The sequence below is a fragment of the Rhinopithecus roxellana genome, chromosome 3 (assembly GCF_007565055.1).
Source record: "Rhinopithecus roxellana isolate Shanxi Qingling chromosome 3, ASM756505v1, whole genome shotgun sequence".
NCBI lineage: Eukaryota > Metazoa > Chordata > Mammalia > Primates > Cercopithecidae > Rhinopithecus > Rhinopithecus roxellana.
This window is the reverse complement of record NC_044551.1, coordinates 170,933,209-170,952,711: the sequence shown is the minus strand read 5'-3', so window position 1 is coordinate 170,952,711 and position 19,503 is coordinate 170,933,209. Positions and strand designations below refer to the sequence as shown.

Below are 19,503 nucleotides of genomic sequence, written 5' to 3'. Positions count from 1 at the left end.
TCTCTGAACCTCTTTCCTTCTTCATCTATGCCAGGCATTTTCTTCCAACCCCACAGCGTTAAATATGATTGATACACTAATGATTCCCCATTTATGTCTCCAACTCTGATCTCCCCCTTGAACTTCAAGTGACTGACAGATCTGAATCTCCAACTCATGTCCACCTGTATATCTGATAGACTACTCACATTCACATAACAAAAAGTCTTTAATTTTTCCTCCAAGGCTATCTTCCCCTAGTTCTAATCTATTCACTTGTTCAAGTTCAAAACCTAGGAGTTATCCTTGACTCCTTTCCTTCCTTCACTCCCACCCCCACATCCAGTCAAAGAAATCAGATGTCAAACCTACTGCCGGAACATAATTCCAAATTCATTCACTTTTCTCTGTCTCCACGGACAATCTGCCTAGTCCAAGCTTCCATCTATTCTCTGAAGACTATAGCAGCCTCCTCCTTGTTCTTTCTGCTTCCATTCTTGTCCCCATACAAGTTGTTGTTGACAACAACTGTCAGAGTAATCTTTCCAAGGGCAAACCAGATATTGTCACCTCTCATTACACTAACAATAAAATCCTTAGTTCATACTGTGGCTTATGGAGCTTTATATTCATTCAACATGATCTAGTAGGCCTCATGCTGTCTCTCCAACTTAATTTCCTACCATTCTTCTCTCATTCACCATATTCCAGGCATACTGGGCTTCTCTCCATTCTTTGAACGTGGAATATGCCAAACTCATCCCTGCCTCACAGACTTAATACTGTTTCAGGCTGGAACACTCTTTTCCTGTAAGCCGTATGGCTGACACTTCTCCATGATGATGTTTTTTTTTTTTTTTTTTTTTAATTTTCAGAGTCTAGGTATCTCTCTGTTGCCTATGCTGGAGTGCAGTGGCACAATCACGGCTCACTGCAGCTTCAAACTTCTAGGCTCAAGGGATTCTGCCACCTCAGCCTCCTGAGTAGCTAACTACAGGCATGCACCACCATGCCCAACTACGTTTTGGGTTTTTTTTTTTATTATTGTTTTTATAGAGATGTGGCTCTCCCTGTGTTGCCCAGGACAGTCTCAAACTTCTGGGTTGAAGCAGTCCTCTTGCCTCAGCCTCTCGAGTTGCTGGGATTATAGGTGTGAGCTACCACAACTGGCCCTGTGATGGGCTTTACTAACTCTCCTGCCCCGTCATTCTCTACCATGTACTCTGCTTGTTTGCATAGCATTTCTAATTCTCTGTCATTATCTTATTTTTTACTTTATACCCCGTCTTATTTGTTGGTATGGCCCCCAGCACTAAGTGCAGTGTTGGCACAAAGCAGGTACTATGTGAATGTGCTCTCTAAGGCCAGAGAGTGCATTCCAGCAGAGAGGTACATTTATTTAGCAGGCACTTGCCTACCCCTGCTGTGGGTTTAGGAGTCTGATTGTGAATATGCTTGAAACCTCATCTCTTGAACAAAACAAAATCCACAATCTCCAGGTGAGGAAGTGATGACTGAACTCTGACCTCTGGGTATTACCTACCCCATGTGGGTTTCTGATTCTGAGAAGCCTCTGACCCTCTTCTTTTTTCTTCTTCTGTGTGTGTGTGTGTGTGTGTGTGTGTGTGTGTGTCCGAGTTTCGCTGTTGCCCAGGCTGGAGTGCGATGGCACAATCTCGGCTTACTACAGCCACCACCTCCGAGGTTCAAGTGATTCTCTTGCCTCAGTCTCCCAAGTAGTAGGGATTACAGGCATGCGTCACCACACCCGGCTAATTTTGTATTTTTAGTAGAGATAGGGTTTTACCATGTTTGCCAGGCTGGCCTCGAGCTCCTGACCTCAGATGATCCACCCACCTGGGCCTCCCAAAGTGCTGGCGGATTACAGGCATTAGCCATTGTGCCCGGCCGCCTCTGACCCTCTTTTAAAAGCCCTGGGCCAATTCTGTTTATAGAGTCACTCCTCTTGGTTTTTCAGAGCATAGCTAAGGCAGGCAAGGTCTTTCACAAAAATTGTAAGAGAAACCATTGTAAGAGAAAAATGCAGATATAAAAAGAGATCATTAGGGACGGAAATACAGCCCTTCTGCCTAAAAGGGCTGACACAGGTAAGCTTTAGATTTTGTGGATTAGGGAGAGGCATCTTAAAAGCTCCCCACCAGGAACCTCTGCCAGGGCATCGACTTTTTTTTTTTTTTTTTTTTTAAGACAGGGGCTTGCTCTGTTATCCAGGCTGGAGTACAGTGGCACTAACATTGCTTGCCGTAGCCTTGACCTCCTGAGCTCAAGCAATCCTTCTGTCTCTGTCTCAGCCTCAGTCTCCCATGAAGCTGGGACCACAGGCATGTGCCACCACCCCCAGCTAGTTTTTGGTTTGTTGGTTTGTTTGTTTCTATGTAGAGACAGAGTCTCACCATCTTGCCCAGGCTGGTCTCAAGCTCCTGGGCTCAATCCATCCTCCTACCTCAGCCTCCCAAAATGCTGGGATTACAGGCATGAGCTACTGTGCCTGGTCTTGACCACTTTTTGGCTGAGACCAGGAGATTAAAAATGTTGTCTTGCCCTCCTCTCCCAGTTTTAGACTTTGCCTCTGCCTCACATTGCCAGTGCCATGATAGAACTCATGCCTTGGCCAGGCGCAGTGCCTCACACCTGTAATCCCAGCACTTTGGAAGGCCAAGGCGGGCGGATCACGAGGTCAGGAGATCGAGACTATCCTGGCTAACACAGTGAAACCCTGTCTCTACTAAAAATACAAAAAAATTAGTCGGGCGTGGTGGCAGGCGCCTGTAATCCCAGCTACTCGGGAAGCTGAGGCAGGAGAATGGCGGGAACCCAGGAGGCGGAGCTTGCAGTGAGCCGAGAACGCTCCACTGCACTCCAGCTTGGGCGACAGAGCAAGACTCTGTCTCAAAAAAAAAAAAAAAAGAAACTCATGCCTTGGGAGAGAGATTTTACCTCTCCTCAAAAAGGTAAGACTGTTCTCCAGGCCATGTTTCATACAGTGTGGCACTTATGTAATATGTTATGTGATTTTATTTTATTTATTTATTTAGAGATGGAGTCTAGCTCTGTCACCCAAGTTGGAGTTAGTGGCACAACCTCAGCTCACTACAACCTCTGCCTCCAGGGTTCAGACAATTCTCGTGCCTCAGCCTCTTGAGTAGCTGGGATTATAGGCGCCTGCCACCACGCCTGGCTAATTTTTGTATTTTTAGTAGAGACAGGGTTTCACCATGTTGGCCAGGATGGTCTCAAACTCCTGACCTCAGGTGATCTGCCCACCTCAGCCTCCCAAAGTGCTAGGATTACAGGTGTGAGCCACCACGCCCTGCTCTGTTACGTGATTTTAAATGTTTCAAAGTCAGTTTGAGAACAATGAGAAAAGTATTCCCTTTTCGAGTCTTCCAGTCCTCCTGATTCTATCTGGGAAGAAGTTTCAGTTGGGTACTACCATATCTTAAAACCTCTCAGCACAGTTGCTGTTCTCTTCTTCCTGGAGAATGCTTCAAGCCTCATTTTTATCATATTTATTTTTATTGGTATCTACTTAAGTTTATGATCTAAAGATTCCTTTTTAAAAGAAGTTCCTAAGTAAAGAAAGTTGGCATACATAAAATTATAAAATAAGTAATAGTGTAGGTGGCATGAGAACACAGCATGAGTCACGGCGGCAGTAGGAAAGGCTGGCTGAGGTCTGCCAGTGTCCTAGTATGGCATCCCATCATTCAGTGCCTGTGTTTGAGGCAGAGTTGAAAGACAGTGCTGTTGAGGTAGTGTTTGTCATTCTTTTTTTTTTTTTTTTTTCCATTGTTTTTAGAGGTAGTGTTTGTCAACTCAGTGATTTCTTGTTTTCCCCTCTATAGTGGAGCACATGATCCAGAAGAACCAATGTCTCTTCACCAACACCCAGTGTAAGGTTTGCTGCGCCTTGCTTATTTCTGAGTCCCAGAAGCTGGCACATTACCAGGTATGCCATCATACTTTTAGAGCTGCGTTTCTTTTCAGACCTGATGCCAAACCCCTAATTCTCCCTGGCTTGCATGGTGAAGTGTAATTGCTGCTTAGCCACCCAGATGTTGCCTCCATGCATGTTGGCTTGTGACTTGAAGATTGACTTAATTTCCCTGAGTCTCATCTCCCCTATCCAAATCAGGATCATTATATGTGTATCTTCCCTTGCAGCTTGGCATAGCATAAAGTATGAGCTTTGGTATTAAATAGATCTGAGTTTGAATCAAAACTCTGCTACTCATCTTGAGCAAGAAACTTCATCATTTCTAGACATCATTTCCTCATCCGTAAAATAGAAATGGTCATACTTTTCTCATAGATTGTGAAGATTAAATTTGATAGCTGTAAAATGCCTTGCACAGAGCAGGAACTCAAACTTCCCTCACCTCCTCCTCAAAACTTTTTGTGAGGATGAATCAGATGAAAATCTAGTAAGTGTTTTTGAGTGCCTTAAGTATGAAGTAGCATTTGGCTATCTTTGATCTTTTCCCTGGGTTTTTGCAGAGCAAAAAACATGCCAACAAAGTGAAGAGATACCTAGCAATCCATGGAGTGGAGACATTAAAGGGGGAAACGAAGAAGCTAGACTCAGATCAGGTAATACAACTGACATATTGAGCCTGCTTGCTTCCTGATGAAGCCAGCCAGCAGGTTGGTGTGGTGAGCAAGTCAGACTGTCTTGGCTTCAAATCCTGGCCCTGTTGTGTAACTTGGGCAAGTCTATTACTTCACAAAGCCTTGATTTCTTCCTGTGTAAAAATGAGGATGGTAATACCAACTACCTTTCAGGATTTTTCGAAACTAAAATTGAGGGCAGGTTTATAAAAAGCACCGAATTCAGAGCCTGGCACATAGTAGGGACTCAGTAATGGAGCCAGTATTACATATTACAACCTAGTGGTTTATTGGAGCCAGACAAGAGAAAGTGGAAAGAAGCCAGGCTGCTTGCTTTCTCGAGAGCCAGGGAAAAGAACTAAGTTCAGCACTTGAATGTTTTGAATAAATAAACAGAAGTAACTCCTTTCCAAATGCCTGCTCTGATTTAGAGGTGATCACATGTGCTTTTTGGCTCAGAAATATTATGAGCATTAGGCTGAAGCAACCCCCAACCCCTCAGGAGTACCATCTCATCATGGGAAAAGAAATTGAGCAGACTAGGGCTCAAAGCTGGCTGTGTGTCTTACTGGTCGGGTGACCTGGCCAAGTCACTTAACCTCTGCGAACTTCACCCATGAAGTAAAGATAATTCCTACTTCTTAAGGGTATTGTGAGGTAAAATTTCAATTCCCGGTAGATGCTCAGTAAATAAGAGTTTACTCTATAAACTGCTACCTCCTATTATAGTAGCCACAGGTTAGGAAGGTCCTTGTTTATCTCTTCTCAAAATTCACTGGACTCATCCCCTGGTTTCCCTTCTTATTATTTATTTATTTATCCCTGGATTCCCTCCTTTCTATCTATTTCTCTATCTGTCTCTTTATGAGACAGGACCTGGCTCTGTCACCCAGGCTATAGTGCAGTGGTGCAATCATGGCTCACTGCAGCTTCAACCTCCCAAGCTCAAGTGATCTTTCCACTTCAGCCTCCCAAGTAGCTAGGCCTGCAGGCACACACCACCACGCCTGGCTAACTGGAGTGCAGTGGCACGATCTCAGCTCACTGCAACCTCCACCTCCTGGGTTGAAGCGATTCTCCTGCCTCAGCCTCCCAAGTAGCTGGGACTACAGGCATGTGCCACCACGCCCAGCTAATTTTTGTATTTTTATTTTTATTTTTATTTTTTTTTGAGACGGAGTCTCGCTCTGTTGCCCAGGCTGGAGTGCAGTGGCCGGATCTCAGCTCACTGCAAGCTCCGCCTCCCGGGTTCACGCCATTCTCCTGCCTCAGCCTCCCCAGTAGCTGGGACTACAGGTGCCCGCCAGGTCGCCCGGCCAGTTTTTTGTATTTTTTTAGTAGAGACGGGGTTTCACCATGTTAGCCAGGATGGTCTTGATCTCCTGACCTCGTGATCCGCCCATCTCGGCCTCCCAAAGTGCTGGGATTACAGGCTTGAGCCACCACGCCCGGCCATTTTTGTATTTTTAGTAGAGACAGGGTTTCACCAGGTTGGCCAGGCTGGTCTCAAATCCCTGACCTCAAGTGATCTGCCTGCCTCAGCCTCCCAAAGTGCTGGGATTACAAGTGTGAGCCACTGCGCCCAGACACCTGGCTGAGTTTTTTAAAATTTTTTCGTAGAGACAGGGTTTCGCTTTGTTGCCCAGGCTGGTCTCAAATTCCTGGTCTCAAGTGATCCTCCTGCCTCAGGCTCCCAAAGTACCAGGATTACAGGTCTGAACCACCACACCTGGCCCTTTTCTTATAATTTATAATTCAGGAAGGCAAGATCAACTCTATGACCCTGGGCAGGTTATTTTACATCTTTGCACCCTATTCAGAGATCAGGCTTTCTGAGAGAGATGTTGGAATCCCTTTATGTAGTCTCGAAATACACAGTTTTCTAGCCTAATCATAATCAGCAAGTAGAACACAGTGGGAGGCTGGGTGCAGTGGCTCATGCCTGTAATCCTAGGAATTTAGGTGGCTGAGGCGGGCAGATTGCTTGAACTCAGGAGTTTGAGACCACCCTAGGCAACGTGGTGAAACCCCATCTCTACAAAAAATACAAAAATTAGCCAGGTGTGGTGGTGTGTTCCTGTAGTCCAGCTACTTGAGGGGGTGAGGTGGGAGAATTGCTTGAGCCCTGGAGGTGGAGGTTCCAGTGAGCCGAGATCGTGCCATTGCACTCCAGTCTGGGCAACAGAGTGAGACCCTGTCTCAAAAAAAAAACACACAACCTAATGGTCCACTTGTTCAGCAAACTCTGAGCATCTACTGTGTGCCAGACTCCAGCGGGGTGTGAAGGATAGGAAACAAAAATGAGTCAAATAGTCCCTGTTCCAGTGTTACACTTGAGTTCACAGAAAAGTCTCCTAAGCTATGACACACTGTCAGTTTAGGGTGGCAAGGGGTAGGACAGAGGTCTATTTAATGTACTCTCGGAGTACAGAATAGGAGCAGGGTTAATTATTCTTCCTGGAATACACAGACAAAGGGACTTGATAGTTGTTTACTGAATGATTTTTTTTTTTTTTTTTTTTTGAGAGAAAGTCCCCCAGAAGAAAAGCTTTTATTTAAATTGGGTCTTCAAGGCTAAGCAGACACGCTGCCAAGCAGGAAAGGAAGGAAGAGCATTTTAGACAGCAGGAATGGCCAAAGCAAAGCAAGGAAGCATCAGAGAATAAAGTGGGGGATGGTGAGTAGAGCCTGGGACGAAGTAGCTGGAGAAGAATCTAGAAAGTAGGTTGGGGTTAATGTGTGACGGGGGCCATAAATGCCTATTCTGTTATGGGCAGTGGGGAACCATTGAAGGTTTTCTGGCGGGGCAGTGGTATGATCAGACCTGTGTTCTTTCTTCCAACCAGAAGAGCAGCAGAAGCAAAGACAAGAACCAGTGCTGCCCCATCTGTAACATGACCTTTTCCTCCCCTGTCGTGGCCCAGTCGCACTACCTGGGGAAGACCCACGCAAAGAACTTAAAGCTGAAGCAGCAATCCACTAAGGTGGAAGGTACTGGTTTTCCTGAGTAGTGCTGTAGTGGGACCCCTCCTGTCCTCAGGGCACCATTGCCAGGGACTCACAGAGATCCTCACTGGGGCCACAGACTTGAAGAGGTTGAATTCCTTTTGAGAACCCTTAAAAATCTCCAAGTAGACCCAGTTTCATTGAAATGCAATCTCAGAATTATGCTCACCTAACCTCCCTTTCTTTGGTTATAGATTTTTCTCTATAGCCTGAGCTTTTGTCCTGACTAATAATTATAACTCAGGAGTGCCAAAGTCCTCCAGGCCATGCATACCATGAGAGCATTCTATCTCCTACCTCTCTCACTTAGATTTTTCCATCCCAGCATCCACCTGCCCTTATTACTGCATGTTCCAAGTTGAAAGCTAAATCCTTGTCTTTTTCACATGCTCAGGTTATGGCCTACTCACTTTAATCCTCAAAAGCTGCCTGTTCTCCTCAAGACAGGGACTTGTCTTTCAAAGCTGAATACTTCAGTGCTGCTACTACTGCCCTGCAATCTGTAACTGCCATGAATTCATTCCCAGTACAGTGACTTCTGAAATAGCCCCCTTTATCTTGTCACGACTAAGGCTCAGCCCTCACTTTCATCTCATTAACTCCTGACTTTCTGGGATTTTAACCTCTGCTAATTGCAATCAGTCAAGAGTGAAAGTTCTTTGATGTTTATTTCATTGTTTCCTTGATAATTTTTGCTTCTCTATTTTGGACCAAGAAGTAGACTACACTGTTAGTAATACTATGATCCTTTATATGTTTACTGACAACAGTGTTTTGGAAGGCTTTGAAGGTAGTGTGAAAAATCACTCATAATTTTTTTTTTTTTGAGACGGAGTCTCACTCTGTTGCCCAGGTTGAAGTACAGTGGCGTGATCTCGGCTCACTGCCCAGGTTCGTGCTATTCTCCTGCCTCAGCCTTACTGATAGCTGGGACTACAGGCACCCACCACCATGCCCGGCTAATTTTTTTGTATTTTTTAGTAGAAACGGGGTTTCACCATGTTAGCCAGGATGGTCTCAATCTCCTGACCTCGTGATCCACCTGCCTCGGCCTCCCAAAATGTTAGGATTATAGGCGTAAGCCACCACACCAAAACCTTTTTTTTTTTTTAAAAAAAATAGAGATCGCTTCTCACTATATTGCTCAGGCTGGTCTTGAACTCCTGGCCTTAAGTGATCCTCCCATCTTGGCCTCCCAGAATGCTGGGATTACAGGCATGAGCCACCACACCTGGCCACTCATAATTACACCTTTTGATCACACCCACATCTAGTTATTCATGGAAAACAGCAGAATGTGGACTTTGAAGTCACAGAGTCCCAGGTTTAAAAGCCTGGCACTGTTACTGTTGATATGAGTTTTTTGTGTCTGAACTGCCTAACCTATACAATGATAATAATACTATCTACTTCATCGGTTGTGAGGATACAATAATGTGTATTAAAAACACAGGACATAGGCCGGGCGTGGTGGCTCATGCCTGTTGTAATCCCAGCACTTTGGGAGGCCGAGGTGGGCAGATCACTTGAGGTCAGGAGTACCAGACTAGCCTGGTCAACATGGTGAAACCCTGTCTCTACTAAAAATAACAAAAATTAGCTGGGCGTGGTGGCACGAGCCTGTAGTCCCAGCTTCTTGGGAGGCTGAGGCAGGAGAATCACTTGAACCCAAGAGCCGGAGGTTGCAGTGAGCCGAGATCACGCCATTGTACACCAGCCTGGGGGACAGAGCAAGACCCTGTCTCAAAAAAAAAAAAAAAAAAAACAATTTTATAAGGTCACAGACTTCTTTTTCCACAAATGGGAAAATTCTCTGCATTATGCCTGGTCCCTGAAATTTCGTACTCAAGAGATTATTTTCCATATTCATGTTCAGCTTTTGCAACATACTTTGTTTTTATATAGTTGTGATTGTCATGCATGTACCCTTTATATCCTGCTCTTACTTTTCATTTAATTTTACAGCTTAAGCACATTTCCATGTTATTACACGACTTTATAACTATATTTCTGAGATTAAACACTTTTTAATGTAAAAGTAATATAAGCATGTTGTGAGAGAGAAAGAAAACATGGATAAATGGAAAGAAAAGTTACCCATAATTTTACCATTCACAGATAAACACTGTTAACATTTTGGTTTCTCCTATAATCTGTTTCTCCTATAATCTTATTGTTATGTGTATCTGTGTATATCTGTGTGTGTATTTGTTTTATGTATATCTAGGTTAACTCCGTGTATATGTGCATATAAACATAGACTACTTTAAATAACTTTAATGTTTTTATAAAAACAATGCATACTCATTATGAATAATTCCACTTCAAACAATTGCAAAAGATACAAAGAAGAAACTAAAATGTCACCCAAATCCTACCACCAAGAGAGAAATACTGTTAATATGTTGGTGATGTTTCAAAATACCAGTATACACATATGGATTACACATGTGGGGTTTTTTAATTATTTTTTTAATTTATTTTAATTAATTAATTTATTTATTTTGAGATGGTGTCTCGCTCTGTCACCCAGGCTGGAGTGCAGTGGCACGATCTCAGCTCAGTGCAACCTCTGCCTCCTGCATTCAAGCGATTCTGCCTCAGCCTCCCAAGTAGCTGGGACTACAGGCGCGTGCCACCACACCTGGCCAATTTTTGTATTTTTAGTAGAGACGGGGTTTCACTGTGTTGCTCAGGCTGCTCTTGAACTCCTGGCCTCAGACAATGATCTTACCTTATGGTATGTACAATTGCCTTCTTTTATGTTTTTTGTGTTTTTTTTGAGATGGAGTCTCCCTCTTCTACCCAGGCTGGAGTGAAGTGGCGTGATCTCAGCTCACTGCAACCTCTGCCCCCTGGGTTCAAGCGATTCTCCTGCCTCAGCCTCCCGAGTAGCTGGGATTACAGGTGCTCACCACCATGCCCAGCTAATGTTTTGTGTTTTTTTGAGACGGAGTCTTGCTGTCGCCCAGGCTGGAGTGCAATGATGCAACCTTGACTCACTGCAGCCTCCACCCTCTGGGTTCAAGCAATTCTCTTGACTCAGCCTCCCAAGTAGCTGGGACTCTAGGCACCCACCACAACGCCCGGCTAATTTTTGCATTTTTAATAGAGACGGGGTTTCACCATATTGGTCAGGCTAGTCTTGAACTCCTGACCTCAGGTGATCCACCCACCTCAGCCTCCCAAAGTGCTGGGATTACAGATGTGAGCACCATGCCTGGCCAGTTATGTATTTTTAGTAGAGATGGAATTTCACCATGTTAGGCTGGTCTCAAACTCCTGATCTCAGGTAATCCACCCGCCTCAGCCTCCCAAAGTCCTGGGGTTACAGGCGTGAGCCACCATGCCCTGCCTAATTTTTGTATTAGTAGCGATGGGGTTTCACCATGTTGGCCAGGCAGATCACTAACTCCTGATTTCAGGTGATTCACCTGCCTCTGCCTCCCAAAGTGCTAGGATTACAGGTGTGAGCTACTGCACCTGGCCATACAATTGCCTTCTATACGTTTTTTATTTAATATGACATTTGTATTTCCCCGTTATTAAAAAATTTTTTATAAGCGTTTTTAGTGACTGCATCATACCACATTTAACATTCCTCTAATGCTGAACATTTAATCTCCCCACCCCCCACTTTTTGGTGTTACAAATAACACTACAGTGAACATCTCTGTAGAACACTTTATTATATTTCAGTTTATTTTCAGAGAACAGACTCTATATCCCTCATTTTATTGGATGCGCATTAAATGGTTCTTCTAAGCTTAACTTACCCTTTCACCTCTGATGCTTCTCTTCAGTATCTCAAAGAATGACCGTTCTCTCTTACAACCATTATATCTCTTTTCTGATGTTAAAAATCTACATTCATTACAGAAAAGTTGGAAAATAGTAGGCCGGGTGCAGTGGCTCACGCCTGTAATTCCAGCACTTTGGGAGGCTGAGGCGGGTGGATCACCTGAGGTCAGGAGTTTTGAGACCAGCCTGACCAACATGGAGAAACCCCGTCTCTACTAAAAATACAAAATTAGCTGCGCATGGTGGCGCATGCCTGTAATCCCAGCTACTTGGGAGGCTGAGGCAGGAGAATCGCTTGAACCTCGGAGGCAGTGGTTGCAGTGAGCCGAGATCAGCCAGCCTGGTCTCAGAACTCCTGAGTCAGATCATCTGCCTGCCTCAGCCTCCCAAAGTTGCTGGGATTACAGGCACGAGCCGTTGCGCCTGGCCTGTAACTTGATTTTTTTACACTCTAACACCACAAACAGAATATTTTCTCATATTATAAGATATTCTACAACATGTACATTACTGTTTTAATGACTTGCTGAAACAAAATCAACGAGCAGAGAAATTGAGATTCCATCTCTACTGGAAAACCATGTGTGGGAAAGGCCAGAAAATTTCTTCTGGCTTGCCCAAAATCCTCAAAACTTCCCCAGTTGAAGTGATACAGGTATGGAAGAGCATCTGAGACATCTCATCTCAGTCCTTCTGAGTCCCATCCATCCTCCACCACTGGTGAGGGCTTCTGGGCCCCACATTTTTAAAGCAGTAGTTGCTAGGTTGACACCATTTCAGCCACATGGACTTGTTAGTGAGTTGTGGCATCCACTTTATGAGGCAGCAGCGCAGCCTGCAGTCAACATCTAGCCATATGTTGATGCACAAGAGGCTCACAGGTATGCCTACACCAGGTTCTGATTAAATGAATTCATTGGCCAGAATCAGGGATGTTTTCTGAAGGTGAAAGTAAGAGCTATAGCCTTCAGGTCTTCTTGCCACACTCTGGCAGCCTAGCGTAGCAAAGAGAGCATAGGCTTTAGGGTCACAAACCTGGCTTCACTCACTAGCTGGGTCACCTTGGGCAAGCCACTTCACTCGTCTGAGCCTCAGTTTTTCTGAATAATGTGGCAAAGTGATACCTACCTCATTGGGGTAGTTCTGAGGACCAAAGGAGAAAATACATATACAATACACATCACTAATTTTTTTTTTTTTTTTTTTTTTTCTTGAGACGGAGTTTCCGCTCTTGTCGCCCAGGCTGGAGTGCAATGGCACGATCTCGGCTCGCTGCAACCTCCGCCTCCCGGGTTGAAGTGATTCTCCTGCCTCAGCCTCCCGAGTAGCTGGGATTACAGGCACATGCCACCATGCCCAGCTAATTTTTGTATTTTTAGGAGAGATGGGGTTTCACCATGTTGGCCAGGATGGTCTCAATCTCTTGACCTCGTGATCCGCCTGCCTTGGCCTCCCAAAGCCCTGGAATTACAGGCATGAGCAAAACGCATAACTAAATGTTAATGGTCCTCTTTTCTCTCTGCTCTGCCTATTAATATGCAACGTAGCCTAAAAGGCATCCCTAGTATGGTTACCTTTTCTAAATGACCCTGTATGAGCTCCAGGAACTCAAGCCTCAATTTCTGTATCTGTGCATTGGTTCCCAGCTCTGCAACTGTATTACTTCAAGGATGAGAATAAAACTCCCAAACTTTGTGTCCCACTTGCTGTGAAGTTCTGGGAAATGCTGAGGTATCCCTGCAAGAATGCAAGTATGCATCTCTAGTCTATTGTAATTTGACAACTTGATAGGAGAAGTTCAGAGCCTCCTAAGAATATGAGAAAAATCAGGATTTGTGGGCTTAAAGTAGTTAAAGTTGCTGAATGAAATAGCCAGTCTTTGGGCTCCCTCAGATCTTCGCAGGTTTCCCAATTAGAGAATGCAGTCACGTGTGTGATTCACACAGGCAGTGCCACATCTGCAAGTGGGATTAACTGGTGTCACAGCCCTTTCTATTCAGCATACTCAAAAGCCTGGCACCTTCTGGGTTTTTCATTGTTTCTGTTTGAACTCTCTCACCGCAGCTCTGTCGAAACGCCTTACAAATCCTTTCCTTGTGGCCTCCACCTTAGCCTTGCACCAGAATAGAGAGATGATAGACCCAGACAAGTTCTGCAGCCTCTGCCATGCGACTTTCAACGACCCTGTCATGGCTCAACAACATTATGTGGGCAAGAAACACAGAAAACAGGAGACCAAGCTCAAACTAATGGCACGCTATGGGCGGCTGGCGGACCCTGCTGTCACTGACTTTCCAGGTGAGGGGGCCTAGCTCACACCCAGAGCTGGACCAGGGCTTAGCCACTGGGGCTCCCTGGACCAGCCGACGTTGTGCTTTTCCTCCTTAGGTCTTGTGAGTAGAGTTTGCAAACTCAGATGCCTACAGAAGCCAGATGAGAAATTAAAATGAAAGCCAGGAAGGGGATATGGTCAGCTGAAGAGTGAATGCCACTCCTACTCAGCTGTTACCATATCTTTCAGGTTTTCTTTTTTTTTTTTTTTTTTCTTTTTTGAGACGGAGTCTTGCTCTGTCGCCCAGGCTGGAGTGCTGGAGTGCAGTAGCACGATCTCAGCCCACTGCAAGCTCCGCCTCCCAGGTTCTAGCCATTCTCCTCCCTCAGCCTCCCAAGTTGCTGGGACTACGGGCGCCTGCCACCACGCCCAGCTAATTTTTTTGTATTTTTAGTAGAGATGGGGTTTCACCATGTTAGCCAGGATGGTCTCGATCTCCTGACCTCGTGATCCACCCGCCTCAGCCTCCCAAAGTGCTGGGATTACAGGCACGAGCCACTGTGCCCGGCCCTCTTTCAGGTTTTCCAAAGACTCTGGAAAGCCAGATTTATATAGAAATCCCTCTGTTGTTGTTTTTGTTTTTCTTTTTTTTGAGGCGGGAGTCTCAAGCCACCGCGTCCGTCCTTTTTTTTTTTTTTTTTTTTTTTTTAATAAGAGGGTCTCTTGCCGGGTGCAGTGGCTCACGCCTGTAATCCCAACACTTTGGGAGGCTAAGGTGGGTGGACCATGAGGTCAAGAGAGCGAGACCATCCTGGCTGATATGGTGAAACCCCATCTCTACTAAAAATACAAAAATTAGCTGAGTGTGGTGGCACGCACCTATGGTCCCAGCTACTCGGGAGGCTGAGGCAGGAGAATCGCTTGAACCCGGGAGGTAGAGGTTGCAGTAAGCCAAGATCGTGCTACTGCACTCCAGCCTGGCAACAGAGCAAGACTCCATCTCAAAAAAAAAAAAAAAAAACAGGGTCTCTGTTTGTTGCCTGAGCAGGTCATGAACTCTTAGACTCTAGTGATCCTCCTACCTTGGCTGCCCAAATTGCTGTGATTACAGGCATGAGCCATTACACGCAGCTTGCTTTTATCAAGTATGCATTTAAGTCTTGCCCAAAGTATTTGTGTATTTTGGTACTTTTAATGCTGTTTTAAAATGAACATTTCTTAAAGTTGACTGGAAAGGTGGTCTTCCGTATTTTGAGACTGAGTCTCCCTCTGTCACCCAGGCTGGAGTACAGCAGTATGATCTCGGCTCACTGCAACCTCCACCTCTCGGGTTCGAGCGATTCTCCTGCCTCAGCCTCCCAACTAGCTGAGACTACAGGCACATGCCACCATGCCCAGCTAAATTTTGTATTTTTAGTAGAGACAGGGTTTCACCATGTTTGCCAGGCTGGTTTCAAACTTCTGACTTCAGGTGATCTGCCCACCTTGGCCTCCCAAAGTTCTGGGATTACAGGCGTGAGCCACCACACCTCACGGATCTTCCTAAGTTTTTTTTTTTTTTTTGAGACGGAGTCTCGCTCTGTCACCCAGACTGGAGTGCAGTGGCCGGATCTCAGCTCACTGCAAGCTCCGCCTCCCAGGTTTACGCCATTCTCCTGCCTCAGACTCCCGAGTAGCTGGGACTACAGGCGCCCGCCACCTCGCCCAGCTAGTTTTTTTTTGTATTTTTTAGTAGAGATGGGGTTTCACCATGTTAGCCAGGATGGTCTCGATCTCCTGACCTCGTGATCCGCCCGTCTCGGCCTCCCAAAGTGCTGGGATTACAGGCTTGAGCCACCGCGCCCGGCCAGGGTCTTTTTATAAAATCACCAACTTCACACTTAAGAGAAAAATTAGAATGTAGGGACCATTTCTTATACATTAAGGGTAATTTTAAAAGACCTGGAAGAAATTCAGTTTTCATGAATATTATACGGTTAAGAGAGGTAAAAAATTATCCACCTTGATGATAGTTTTTCTTACATGTGTTCTTGTTTGCTGTGAATTCATTGGGAGAAAATATTTGCTGCCTTTTTACTGTACATTCCAATTGTATTCTTAAAACATTTCAAAGTTGATGTATATTTTAACATTTTGTGACGTACTAACACATTTTTAGAATATACTAGTCCACGCCTAGTCCATAGGGGATACATTGCAAAACCCCCCATGGATGCCTGAAATGGTGGATAATACCAAACCCTCTATATACTGTGTTTTTCTCTCTGAGAACCAACATGGCTAAGGCACTAATGAGCAGATAGCATATACAGTGTGGTGAACAAAGAGATGATTCACATTCTGAACAGAGTACTATGGGATAACTTGAGATTTCATCATGCTACTCAGAATAGCCAGCACTTAAAAAACTTATGAATTGTTCATTTCTGGATTTTTTTTTTTTTTTTTTTTGATAGGGTCTTCTCTGTCACACAGGCTGGAGCGCAGTGCACAATTATGGCTCACTGCAGTCATGAGCTCCAAGACGCAAGCATTCCTCCCACCTCAGCCTCCCAAATTGCTTAATCACAGGTGTGTGCCACCCCACCTGGCTACTTTTTTGTTTTTTGTAGAGTCACAGTCTCGCCATGTTGCCCAGGCTGGTCTTGAACTCCTGGGCTCAAGTGATCCACCCACCTTGGCCTCCCAAAGTACTGGGATTACAGACATGAGCCACCATGCCAGAGCTGGCTTTTTTTTTTTTCTTTCTTTTTTTTCTTTTTGAGACTGACTTTTGCTCTTGTTGCCCAGGCTGGAGTATAGTGGTGCCATCTCGGCTCACTGCAGCCTCCGCCTTCCAGTTTCAAGTGATTCTCCTGCCTCAGCCTCCCGAGTAGCTGGGATTACAGGTGCCTACCACCACACCCAGCTAATTTTTTTTATTTTTAGTAGAGATAGGGTTTCACCATGTTGGCCAGGCTGGTCTTGAACTCCTGACCTTGTGATCCACACAGCTCAGCCTCACAAAGTGCTGGGATTACAGGCATGAGCCACCTTACCTGGCCAGCATTTTTTATTTTATATTTTTGGACTACAGTAGACCACAGATAACTGAAACTATAGAAAGCAAATCTGCAGATGGTGAGTGGGGTGTGGTGGCGGGGCTACTGTAATAATTGCATAGTATAAGCTATTACTCCAGAACAGAAAGACCTCAAGTGAACTTAACTAATTCGATTTACTCAGATTTCTGAGTAAAAACTGGTTCTGTAAATTAAGAAATAGTAGCTTCTTTATGGTAAAGATACCTTTCTGAAAAGTAAACAATTGTATTGAAATTTTACTAATATATAGATTTTGCTACATAACTACTATTATATATTACATTTACAAGTGTGTAGTTTTTTTTTTTTTTTTTTTTTGTAAGACAGAGTCTCGCTCTGTCACCCAGGCTGGAGTGCACTGGTTCTATCTCGGCTCACTGCAACCTCCACCTCCTGGGTTCAAGCGATTCTCCTGCCTCAGCCTCCTAACTAGCTGGGATTGTAGACACCCGCCGCGACACCTGGCTAATTTTTGTATCTTTAGTAGAGACGGTTTCATCATGTTGGCCAGGCTGGTCTCAAACTCCTGACCTCAGGTGATTCACCTGCCTTGACCTCCCAACATGCTGGAATTACAGGCGCGAACCCACCACACTCGGCCCTAATGTGTCGATTTTTTTGAGACTTCATATAGCTATCCCTGAAACTGTGGGCACTAAGAGAATTTGAGAAAGTTACTTCATAAATGTGTGGAAACTGGAAATTGACTCCATATCTTTGGTAATAAAGGGGTAATGTCAGTGTTTTCAACATCCTGGTGTCCAGTCTAGAAAGACTTGGTAGGAGAAAAATACTAGGCTTTTCCAAAGGTTTTCTTAACATAAATTTGGCCTTGTTGAGTCCTTTTTAATTTGAACCAGCAAAGTATCTCCCCCTGCCTCAGGAATAACTTATTGATTAAAATCGAAAACTAGGGCCAGGCACAGTGGCTCACACCTGTAATCCCAGCACTTTAGGAGGCCATGGTAGGTGGATCACTTGAGGTCAGGAGTTCGAGATCAGCCTGGCCAAGATGGCAAAACCCCGTCTCTACTAAAAATACAAAAATTGGCCGGGTGCGGTGGCTCACACCTGTAATCCCAGCACTTTGGGAGGCCAAGGCAGGCAGATCACCTGAGGTTGGGAGCTCGAGACCAGTCTGACCAACATGGAGAAACCCCATCTCTATTAAAAATACAAAAATTAACCAGGCATGGTGGCATACGCCAGTAATCCCAGCTACTCTGGAGGCTGAGGCACGAGAATCGCTTGAACCCAGGAGGAGGAGGTTGCAGTGAGCCGAGATCATGCCACTGAACTCCAAGCCTGGGCAAAAAAGCCAGACTCCGTCTCAAAAAAAAAAAATATTAGCTGGTCGTGGTGGCATGTGCTTGTAGTGCCAGCTGCTCAGGAGTCTGAGTCAGGAGAATCTCTTGAACCTGGTTGCAGTGAGCTGAGATCACACCACTGCACTCCAACCTGGACGACAGAGCGAGACTCCATCTCAAAAAAAAAAAAAATCTAAAAAGTCAGAAAACAACAGGTGCTGGAGAGGATGTGGAGAAATAGGAACACTTTTACTGTTGGTGGGACTGTAAACTAGTTCAACCATTGTGGAAGACAGCGTGGCGATTCCTCAAGGATCTAGAACTAGAAATACCATTTGACCCAGCCATCCCATTACTGGGCATATACCCAAGGGATTATAAATCATGCTCCTCTAAAGACACATGCACACGTATGTTTATTGCGGCACTATTCACAATAGCAAAGACTTGGAACCAACCCGAATGTCCATCAGTGACAGGCTGGATTAAGAAAATGTGGCACATATACACCATGGAATACTATGCAGCCATAAAAAAGGATGAATTCATGTCCTTTGTAGGGACATGGATGAAGCTGGAAACCATCATTCTGAGCAAACTATTGCAAGGACAGAAAACCAGACACCGCATGTTCTTACTCATAGGTGGGAATTGAACAATGAAAACACTTGGACACAGGGTGGGGTACATCACACACCGGGACCTGTCGTGGGGCGGGGGGAGGGGGGAGGGATAGCATTAGGAGATATACCTAATGTAAATGACAAGTTAATGAGTGCAGCACACCAACATGGCACATGTATACATATGTAACCTGCACGTTGTGCACATGTACCCTAGAACTTGAAGTATAATAAAATAAATTTTAAAAAATTATTACTGAATGGAATATTCATTTTATGCTAGTTATTTCAAGTTCTCAAATACATAGAGGAACGTACTATAGAAAGACCTCTGTCTGTGGCTGGGTGTGGTGGCTCACACCTGTAATCTCAGCACTTTGGGAGGCCGAGGCAGGTGGATCACCTGAGGTCAGGAGTTCGAGACCAGCCTGGCCAACCTGGTGAAACCCCATCTCCACTAAAAATACAAAAAATTAGCCGGGTGTGGTGGCGGGCGCCTGTAATCCCAGCAGGAGAATTACTTGAACCCAGGAGGCGGAGGTTGCAGTGAGCCGAGATCGTGCCATTGCACTCCACCCTGGGTGACAAGAGTGAAATTTTGTCTCAAAAAAAAAAACAAAAAAAAAAAACACGACCTGTGTCTCTTTAAGTTTTGTTTTTTCTCTTTTTTTTGGTCCTTATGTAGAACAAATAAAAACTCTAAAACTAAGTTGTATATTATCAAGTAGAGATGCAGGTGGCAATCAAGCCAAATAACATGACTTTAAAATCCCGTGTTCTTGGCCGGGTGCAGTGGCTCACAC

General features: G+C 44.9%; 1 protein-coding gene across 7 annotated transcripts in view; it reads left to right on the top strand.

Annotated features, from left to right (window-relative positions):
- The window catches only part of ZNF346 (zinc finger protein 346), a 63,588-nt gene that overhangs the window by 18,546 nt on the left and 25,539 nt on the right, over positions 1–19,503 (top strand). For 4 of the 7 annotated variants that reach the window (XM_030927405.1, XM_030927403.1, XM_010386405.1 and 1 more), the window contains exons 2-5: positions 3,846–3,949; positions 4,498–4,590; positions 7,455–7,599; positions 13,480–13,713. In XM_030927405.1, the coding sequence (XP_030783265.1) occupies positions 3,846–3,949; positions 4,498–4,590; positions 7,455–7,599; positions 13,480–13,713 (576 nt within the window). The remainder of the gene's footprint in view (positions 1–3,845; positions 3,950–4,497; positions 4,591–7,454; positions 7,600–13,479; positions 13,714–19,503) is intronic. The other 3 variants (XM_030927404.1, XM_010386407.1, XM_010386403.2) reach the window with 1 other exon arrangement.